The sequence below is a fragment of the Rousettus aegyptiacus genome, unplaced genomic scaffold, assembly GCF_014176215.1.
Source record: "Rousettus aegyptiacus isolate mRouAeg1 unplaced genomic scaffold, mRouAeg1.p scaffold_m13_p_11, whole genome shotgun sequence".
Lineage (NCBI taxonomy): Eukaryota > Metazoa > Chordata > Mammalia > Chiroptera > Pteropodidae > Rousettus > Rousettus aegyptiacus.
Window position 1 is genome coordinate 47,260,678 of NW_023416286.1, and position 10,637 is coordinate 47,271,314.

The 10,637-nt window shown below is 46.2% G+C and overlaps 1 protein-coding gene across 6 annotated transcripts in view; it reads right to left on the reverse strand.

The window, feature by feature from the left end:
* The window catches only part of TMEM255B (transmembrane protein 255B), a 42,240-nt gene extending 38,613 nt beyond the window's left edge, over nt 1-3,627 (reverse strand). For all 6 annotated transcript variants that reach the window (XR_001597754.2, XR_001597753.2, XM_016151956.2 and 3 more), the window contains exon 1: nt 3,431-3,627. Coding sequence is in view for 4 of the 6 variants with exons in the window: in XM_016151956.2 (XP_016007442.2) it covers nt 3,431-3,485 (55 nt within the window). In the remaining 2 variants the exon portion in view is untranslated. The remainder of the gene's footprint in view (nt 1-3,430) is intronic.
* Between the last annotated feature and the right edge of the window lie 7,010 nt (nt 3,628-10,637).

The following is a 10,637-nucleotide window of genomic DNA, read 5'->3' on the forward strand; positions in this document are numbered from 1 at the left end:
TGGTTTCCCTTTTTTTTTTCTGATTCCTGCAGCACTATGGTTGCTGTTCTTGTGGAAGTTCACAAAATAATCATATTAATGATAACAATACCATTTAGCAACTAGGTAGCAAATTTTACTTTTTCCAGAGTCTAACTCTCTTTTCTCGTTGGAGCATGACCAGAGGCTTAACCTCTTTTCTTTTCCAGATTACCCTCACCAGCCTCCAAATACCTGTGAATGGAGCCAAATGCCAATTGCTTTTAATTAGTGCAATTTCCTCTTCAGCTATTCTTTCTTAGGTTCCAATTCCGATGTTTTGACTGTTAAAATGTGTTTTAAGAGCAATACGACTTCTAAAGCAAAATTTTATGGGACTAACTACTTGAGAAAATTATCAGACAAATGCGCTTCTCCTCAAAAGATTTCATATCGTTATTTTACTTAATTAAGTGCACTGCACGTCTATCATGGTGAAAATAATTAAGTAGATGCCTCAACACCTGCTTCAAACTACAGTTTTAACCCTCTCATAGCTCACTGGGGGATCTATCTGTCTGCAGAACCCTGACGACTATATCCTGGTTCTTAAAGCTCATGGTTCCATTTTGATTCATCCCCTCAGAAATGTTGGTATGACGAATAGGGATCTGATGAGATCCACTAGCTAACAGCATGTGGTCAGCCCTTGTCAAATTCGTTAGTGACATTCTGACATGCTAATCACAGAGTAAAATGTTAAACACATCTCCTCTGAGCTCATGGAAATCTTCCTATGAACCATTTTCGATATAACTTTACAATATGTCACCACTTTTTCCCAAGTCTGACTTTTCCTTTAAAATTGCTACATGATAAAAAGCAAAAGGTGTGAGCTATCCCTTTTTTATCAGTGTTTCTATCATAGGTTCCAAGGTTAATATAAGGTCTGGAAAGATAGGAATGCTAGGAAGGAATGGTTCTGAACAATCTTATTCTAATGACACATATGGTCATATTTTGACTCCAGGTAAAACAGAGATAACAAAAAGAAAAATCCTTACCTTATTCTTTATAGATATAGGATATTGCAAAAAATAAGAAAATAAAAAGTTAACTCAAGAAAAAACAAGAATATGTAAGATCTTTATAATTACCATAAGACATGCATTTTTAGATCAGGTTTTGAAGAGAAAAAGGGGTTTGAATAGAAGACGACAACTAGAATTACCTGAATTATTCTCTAGATTCTCCTGTCCTATGAGCAAGAATATTATTATGTGCATTTTTATAATTGAGGTGCTCTTAAGACAGTGCTCTGTTAATTATACTATCTACTGTTTTGTGTATAACCTTGGTGGCACCTCACATTAACTATACCCAAACTGATCTGCTCAGACCAGCTGTGTGATCTTGGGCATCCATTCATCCTGTCTGAGCACAGCAGAAGGAGAACTCCATAAAATAAGGGCTGTGTCTGTCTTGTTCGGCACTGGATCCCCAGGCCCAGCTCAAACTAGGAGATAGTTATCTTATATGTTGAACGAATGAATGAACTTCAGCTTCTTGATCTGTGAAGTGGAGATAATGATAACCACCTGCTTTACTCACTTCTTAGATTGTTACAAGGATCCAGTGAGAGAATGTGTGTGACAATTCTATATACATTTTTATGAACATAATGAATATATTAACTATGGTATTAATGAATACAAAATCATGGGTGGTATTAACGTTAAGGTGGCATAGCAATTATTCTTAACCAGTGCTTCTCCAGCTGGGAGTCAAAGGAGCAGTTCTAATATATGAATCTGAATGTACAACAGCTAAATCTTACCTGTCTGACTCGATGTTTTTCCAAACTCCAGTTTGTCCTCAGGTGCATCCTATCTAGAAGATCTCAGAATATTTTATAATTTATTTCTGAGTATATAACAATCCCATTGTCACTCCCCATTAGCCCCTCCAGTTCTCCTGCCCTTGCCTGTCCCTACTCCCGGCCTGTCTCTGTCCCTCAGCACTTTCTTCACTTAGTAGAGCCAGGAAGGGAAGGAGGATGTCACAAAGATGGGGGATTCCAAAGCATGGCCTTCCTGCTGGGAGGGCCCAGGCCTCCCAGGGAGAATGAGCTCTTGTAATCATGTAGAGACACCTAGGTGTGGAGGCAAAGTGACAGTTTCAGGAAAAGTAAACCAAGGCAGAATGATGTGCTCCTCAGCCATGAGTTTCCCTTTTTATTTCTGATTTTGATGAATCATATGCCTAAGGTAGTGAACACAGAACTGTAAGTTAGAAAATACTCATAATCACACCCAGCTACACTAATGTTTAGTGTTTTTACATAAAATATCAACTCTTAGTGTTTTCTTAATTTACAATTCCACCTCAGGAGAAAACCAAAGTCAAATGTTATTTTTAAACCATCAAGTCATTCTAGTATAATAGTATAGTAATAACTAGTTAATAACAGATAGTTATTAATATTAAACACTAATAAATAATTAGTTCATCCTAGAGGACGAAAATACGTGTAAATATTTTACCATTGCACATTTTGCCTTGGAGTGGGGGTATTGGAACTGTTTCTTCAAGGAAGAAGCCAGAGTCCTTGATTATTATTTTAAAATCAAACAACATTGCTAATCTTATTTTTAAAAAGAGACTTCCTAACGATACTCCAAACAGAGTTACAAGGTTAAACACCTGACGTTTTTGATTGGATTATTTTCCAAGCAAGTAGCAGGTCCCCGGAAGACATCATCTGATCCCTCATTCCAGCTATCTGAGCATCCCTTCCCCTGGAACTATTTTTTCTTTTCTTTTCAAAATCTGCCCTGCCCTCTCCCCTGCAGGAAGCATGTCCAGCACTATTCCCATCTTGGCCACTTCCTGGGAGAGAACCAAGGCCAGCGCCCCAACCTGGGGATGTACAGCAGGTTTCCTGTTTTCCGGGCCAGCACCAGGCTTGATTTAGAAAATCAAAAAACTAAAGATTCTGGGAAATTATCTGGGGAGAAGTCCATGGAGGAGGGTTTGCTGGAATAAAGCAACACCGATTAAAAACTGTAAGGGGCCTTGTCACTTAAAGCAAGAAGAAGCTCCCTGGCTCGTTGAAACAAACTTTTCCTAGAATTTTTTAAGAGACTGGAATTGGGTAGAAGAGACAGAAAGGAAGTGCAGTTTGGAGTGCCCCATTCATACATATCCTGGTCTATTGCTCATAATGAAAGATAGTGGGAAAGAGACCCGGAGAGACACTAAGTCAGAGACATAGAGAGAGAGAGAGAGAGAGAGAGAGAGAGAGAGAGAGAGAGAGAGAGAGAGAGAAGAAAGGGGGAGAGCGAGTATGAATGAAGGGCCTGTGTCAGTGCAAGGATACCACAGATAAAGTTCCAAGGAGTCGGGAAGAACTGGACCTGCGCTCGTGGGAATGCTGGGCGCAAGCCTGCGGGGATGCTCAAGCCGCTCTCACCTGTGGTGTCCAGCAGGGCCAGGGGCCCGGGCATTGGAAGCGCCGGAGGCTGCATCCTGAGGCTGCACCTGTGCCGGGCCCCTTCCCAGGTGGCTGCTCCTCCAGCACCGCGCGCGCGAAGTCGACTGGCTCTCTTGACGCGACAGCGACAGTCGAGGTCCGGTGGCAACAGAATCTCCTGCCCGAGAGCGCCGCGCCTCCTCTCCTTCCCCTCCGCCCCCTCTCTCTGCGTCTGTCCGCTTGCTTACTTCCCTGCAGTGCTCCCTTCCTTCCCTCTGCCCCCTCCTCTATCCCCTTTCTTTTCCTCCCGCTGGCCCCCTCCTCTCTCTCCTCTCCCCAGCTACGTTCTACCCCCTCCCACAGTCTCTTTTCTATCCTCTCCTCCTCCCTCCCCTGCTCCTTTGGTCTCCCCACCTACCTCCCCCACAGTCCACCCCACCCCACCCTGCCCCACCTCATTCCCGTCGCTCCCCTTCTCCCAGCTCCCCAGCCCTCCAGCCACCTGGTTTTCCTTGTGCCAATTATACTAACTGACAACTGGTATACCCCATCTCGGTCTGGCACAGGAGGCCTGTAGCAAGCTGAACTCTGCAGGGAGCAATAGTCTGGAATCAGGGTATTTTTAAAATGTAATTTAATTAGCTTTTGCAAAGAGAATTATGAAAAGATGAGGAAATCTGTCTTTTACCAGTCCAAGGATAATCATAGGGACTGGAAAAATTGCTATTGACATTAAGAAGATAAACTTATTAAAACAATTATGATGAATGTGTGCTGTCTTCCCTAATACCAAATTCCTCCTGCTTTGAGTAAATGTTTAAAGTCTCCTAGGACTTCCCATACACGAACACAGGTCTAGCTGGCCCTAGAAACAACTGAGTCTCCCCAGTCTCTCACCCAGAGATTCATTCTCAAACCATGGGAGCAAGTTGGGGGTGGGAGATGGGACTAACATTCACCAAGCACCTGCCATCTGCCTCATACCATGATCATCACCTTTCCAGCGCTGCCTTATTTAGTTCACACAGTAGTATACTCATTTCACAAATGAAGAAACTGAGGCACTGAGAATTTAAATAATTTCTCCAAAGTCAAGTACCTAGTCAAAGGCAGAAACAAGATGCAAACCAGATCAGTCCCATTTCAAAGCAAAATTACATCTTCTGAATGGGAAAACATGTATTCACCTGACTATAGACATTTAATTCAGTCTTTCATTCATGCAATCGACAAATATTTACTGTGTTTCTTCTATATGCAAGAAACTAGGAGAGCTTCAAAGATTAATTATTCGGAACTACCTGTTAAGAAATTTATCATCGAAATTGAGAAATAGGAGGAAATATAATGCACTATTATACCATAAAGCAGATAATGATAATAGCAACTGTGAGTGCAAATGCCGGGGTAGAGAACTACCAGGACCCCTACAGGCCTAACCCTTGTGGAGATCGCCCCTCTTCAATGACCAGCAAGCCTTGCCTTTCACCAGAACCCCCAGGAGCCGTTAAAAGTCCCAGTACTCAGGACTCTTCAATCAGAGCCTCTGGAGATGGGAGGATATTTAAGGTTCATGGGTGGGTCTGTGAGCAGCTGGGACTGGGAATCACTGCTTTCAGGACAGATGGAATGCTAAAGGGCAGAAGTGGAGGATAAGTGGTTTCAGAAAGAAGCTGTGTTTATGTCAGATGTAGAGAAAGGAGCTGCTGGGGCGGGGAGAGGCGGAGTTCCAGAGGCTCCAGAGGAAAGCTAAGTCAAAGGGGCAGAAATCGCCAGCAAGTTCCATGACTCTGGGCCATGGAGATGCCTCCCTTCTGTCTCCCCGTGTCCTGTTCATGCCTGGTGGTGGACTTCTCCCAGCATGAGGGCCACCGCGACACCCAACTCTCCCTGGAGCCAGCATGGAGAACCCCTGGGTCTCCTCTATGGATCCTCAGTCAGTCCCTTGTCTTCGTGCAAGCCCCAGAAGCACGTCAGCGCTCACAGGCATGTGGGCACACACGCGCACATGTTCATACACACTCGGTTGGTCCTCAGTTCCACTCTGACAGTGCTGTGTCCTTCAGCGACAGATGGGGAACAGGGTGTGGCAGGAGGCACATCTGGCCTCAGTCCTCACCCATTGCCCCACTGTCCACCACTGAACTCAGTTGACTTTTGTGGCCAGCATGCCTCTGTCTCTTCCTTGCTGGCGAGAGGTTGGGGTCCTGGTGACCATGGGGCCACCACTTGGTTTTGCTGCACCAAAGGCTAGTCTGGGAAGCAGGGCATAGACTGACTGCTCTGGGTACAGACTGACCTCTCCCCTCTACGTTCTGTCACTACTCCTCAGTTATTCAGGTTTAGGCTTTAGAGAAAGCAAAGTTGGAAAGCTTTGCAGGGTTTTTGCCCATCTACCATGCCACAGGCCTACCCCCTAAAGCCATGAATCTCACAGGTTCTGGCTTGAATGGGGAAAGGGAGATAAAAGAATCTAGAATTTAGTGTCTTAAATTGTGATCAGGGTGATTTAAAAATACAAGATCGGGCTGCCCAAAGAGGAGATGTTTGCAGTCCTTGATCCTGTGCCAGTGGGGAGGAGACCCTCCCTGGTTGCCCCCCGGCCATTGCAGAGGCAGAAACTGGCCAGAGCAGCTGACAGAGCCAGAGAAGGACCTTCCCAGGGACTATAAGAACCAAAAGCCTTGCCTCTTTCCGATGAAAGCAAGTGGTGTGGAGGGATGGCTACAGCACGTGTTCAATTCTATTACGAAAATAAATCCATCAAGAGCAGGGATGTCTGCCCTTTTGTCTTCTCCTTAGAACCATGTCTGTCTCATGGTAGGCACACCATAAAAATAAGTTAAAGGAAGACTGAATGAACTTGATTCCCAAAACCACTTAGTACCTGCTCCCTGCCTGGTCGGGGTACATGCTAGGCACATGGTCCCTCTCCTACCTATACTCTCACCATCTCTGCCCCAATGTGGGGAGAACTTGTTGGAGGACCCACCACTTCAGAGTAGCTGACATGGAAACCAGTTTATTTGAGCAGATGGGGTCAACAGGCTCTCACAACAGGAGCATAGGTTCTACCAGCTCTAAAAAGAGAGAGATTAAAAGAGCCATAAAGCAACCTTTATCAGCCACAGGCATAGTTTGGTTTCTCCAGTTTGTTCCAAAACGACAGGCCGTTCAGTCCCTGGAAATCATTGCAGGAACCGGTGCGTTCACAGCCTGGCTCCCGGCTCTCAAGGGTTAGTGGCATGCGGGCAGCAAAACAAGACTCCTTCCTGTAACCAAATAACCCTGAGATGATGCTCAGGGGATGAATAATGCACACAGGAGCCAGGGAAACAGCAGGTGGCTCCTGTCTGCCTATACACACGGGTGAGGTGGGTGAGGGAGCAGGGACGAGACAGGAGATGTTCTCAGAGACATGAATTTTTTAAATTAAAAACACCCGGCACTTTGCTAGAAGACCGTGTAACCATGATCTCCCAGATCGCTCTAATAAGCCCAAGCAAGAAGGTTCGATTGTCCGTGACATCTCACATTTCAAGGTTCTTTTGCTCCCATACTTCCCATGATTCCTTGGAGCAAGGCCTCCCAGGCCTTGGATTTGCAACCACAGGCTTGTCCAATGTTTCCTGTTTTAGCTAAACAACCTGCAAAGTGCAATTCTCAGCAGCCTGGTGGTTGCCCTGTTAAAAGGAGAAAACTATACCCCTTGCAGGCTTATTCTCTTGCCCATAGCACATACTAAATATTGGCATGCCAGGGAAAGGTGGCCACCCCCAAGCTTTCCTGGAACCACAGGGACAGGAAATGAGACCCCGTCAGTCTTAGGCAGGTCAAATGTCAGGCTGCAAGTGCTCTGCACACCTGTTTCCATTAAACCCCACATAATGCATTGGCCCTGGATAACCTTTGTCCCTCAGCCCATTTACCTTGGAAGCAAGAAGGTTGAACTTGGAAGAAACTTTTTCTACTGTAACTGGGGAATTGAGGTTTGATTTTTCAAACTAAGCCATCTTATCTTCATTTTAAGTTGTCTGGGTAGCACCTGACAGCCTTTCTTATTCATTTTTTTTTAATTTCTTATTTTCAGATTGAGGTATTTCTTTCAAAACTGTTCTTCTATTAGCTAGCATAATTCCTGTAATCTGTAGGTTTTATTTTCAATTGAGGCCCACTCGCAAATCTTAACACTCACAGGAGGAAAAGGAGGGCCCTGTTATGAAATAACGGGAGCCTTTCAAAGGCTCATTCCAGCTGAGCTCATGTTAGGTGATTATAGATTTTGCAAATCTACAAAGGCTGTAGACAAGAAAGAATAGCCGGCTATGAGAATGGAATAAATAACTCAGAAGAGGTATAAATGAGAAGTTCGGGCCATGTAACTTGTGTTCATATGACAAGATGGGACCTCGGATGTCCCATAGGCAGTCTCTCTAGTCCCCTGGTTGGGCCTTTGGGAGCACAAGGCTGGCGTCCACATGGGCACCCTGAGGGCTAACCCAGGAGGAGACAGTGCAGAGTTTGGGAGAGAGCGCGAACCTAAATGTCCTGTCCATGCCACCCCAGCAGCCACGAACGGCTGCTCCCATTCGACCTCGCCACACCCACATTGTCCTGCTTCTTTGCTGAGATTTCCCATTTTTATTTGCTTCGAGCATTTTTATGATGGCCACTTTAACACCCTGTCAGAGGATCCCGGCATCTGTGTCATTCTGACGTTGTCACTATCGATTGTGTTTTTTCATTTCAGTTTGGGTTTTCCTGGTTCTTGGTTTGATGAGTGACTGTCCCTTGTATCCTGGACATTTGGGGTATTGCGTTAACGTCTCTGGCTCTCATTGGAGTTATCTGTTTTAGCGACCCTCCTCTGACACAGTGGCACATGGGTAATCAGGTGAGTGGGGAAGAACAGAAAAGCAATTTAACCTAATTTACAACACATGCCAGGTCATTCACAGCCTTCGAGGAAATACCTGCCCCTTCAGTTGGGCATCTGTTTATTGAGCACGTGGCACAGATGTGGGCACAGAAATTTGTTGCACTGAGGGCAGCAGGCAGCCTGATGGTCCGAGCAGGACAGCAGGTCTCCTGGTCCCAGGTGAGCAGGAGGAGAGAGCTAGAGTAAGGACTGCCATACACTCACTACCAGACAGCAGTGTGCCCAGTCAGGGGGACTGTACCTGAGAGAGACCCACGCGGAGGTCCCCAAAGGCCTGTGAAGAAGTCCCGCAATGAAGAGTGGCCATAAGCAACTCTCAGGAAGCTCAGAACTGCCCTGTCCACCCTCCTGCCTCCCCAGACTCACCTCCAGGAGCCAGAAGCTGAGGTTGACTGAGAAGGAGCAGGGTGGGGGGCAGGAGAGCTCGGCAGGGAGGGTGGGAACATCCCTCCAGCCCAGGTGGGAAAGAGGTTTGAAGTGACTGGAGTCTCAACCGTCACATGGACAGATGGGGAATTTAAGTTAGTGCCTTGAGACCACTGTTACTTAAAGTGGGAGCAGACAGACACGTGGTCACCTCTGGGTAGGAGAACAGCAGGGTAGGGGCGCGGGCCGACGCGATGCCAGCAGCATCCTGGTCCTTGTGCCGGCAGGGGCGTCCCTGGGTATCACAGTGTGGTTATGGACTGAGCATCTATGATTTGTTTTCCCTATGTGAACTTTTATGTTTAAAACGTTTTTTAAAAATAAAGTGACAAAAGGCCTTTTGATTACCTATGTGTGAATGCATGGGCTGGCCTGAGTTTTATCAAGGGTGGGAAAAGACAGAGCCTGAACAGACTCCAAGAGACAACTGAAGTCACAAATACGTAGTTTTTGTGATTATAGCCCAATAGGTCTACAAGTTCAATGGAATAACTTCTTGTTCATAAGCTAAATCATGGGCATGCCAGATTTAGCCAAAAAACAACGAATAATTTTTTTAGCGTATGTCCTATCCAATATTCAAGACATACACTAAAAATATTATTTGTTGTTTATCTGAAGTCCAAATGTAACCGGATGGCCATCTGACCACCAGATAAATACTTGTACTACAAGAAGAGCCTCTCCCTTCAGGCACCTTGGGACCTGGACAGACGTTACAGTGATAGAAAGAGGGAGCCAGGGCCAGGCCTCCAGCCACACAGCTAAGGCTGCTTAAATCGCCCTTTATGGCCCTGGGGACCTAGAGCAGAATAAATAGCTTTGGAAAAATCAGAAATGGGTCTTCCCTGCATGAGAATATAGTGAAATGAAATTTATAGCTGTTACCTAACCAATGTGCACCATTCTAGAAAACAAAACCAGACTTACGGAAGGGCACAGAGATTTGTCCTGCCTACATCTCAGCATTCCTCAGCCACCAGGTCTCTCATCGTGGGCTTGCCCAGGGAGATGTACAGGTAATGGTTTCAGGTTGCAAAGCAAAAAGCACTGGATGCCTCTCCAAGGCCCTACCAGAGCATTCTATGACTCTACAGTACCACACATGCAGTCAGGAGAGAAGGATCATTCTGGTAGGGTTTATTTCACCAGTCCAAGGTAAAGTCTTCGTGCTTATAAGGTAATTCTAAAGAACACACTTGAAATGTCTCCACAAAACTAGGGACTCTATACCTAACAGTCACCTATACCACACAGAACGGCTCAGGAGACAAGTCATCTTTCCTACAGAGGTGTGGGACAAACTAGGAGGTAGTTGGGTCCCAGTTTGGCCAGCAACCCTCCAAAGCTGTCGATTGCCGAGATCCACTTGGCAGGGGGAGCAGGTAGGTGTCTCCATGCCCCAAGCCCTGGAGTGGCCAGGCAGCAGGGGGGCAGGAGCTGGGCATGAAGGAGGACCAGGCTGGGGCCAACAGTCCAGGCCTTTCTGGTGGTACCCGGGAGCCCGAGAGCCATGGTTTGCCAACCCCTGGACCAACCAAGAGAAGGCTGCCCGTGAGGACAGGGCTCTGGGAAGTTGCAGTTAAGGTGTCAGGAAACCCAAATAGAGCATCCTCTCATCTAAGCAGTCATTCACTCTGGCTACAGAGCACCACTACTAGCTTGCATGTCCACACAAGAGCCTGGAGAGTTATACATTGTTGGTATACTCTGTCCGAGAACCACTGTGGTATCTCTTTTGAGTGAAGTGGGGCAAAAGAAGTGGACTATGTACAAGCTGGGGCTCCTGACCCCAGGGCTGGAAAGTCTGGCTGCTCTGAGCTTCCTTTCTCCTGACGGCGC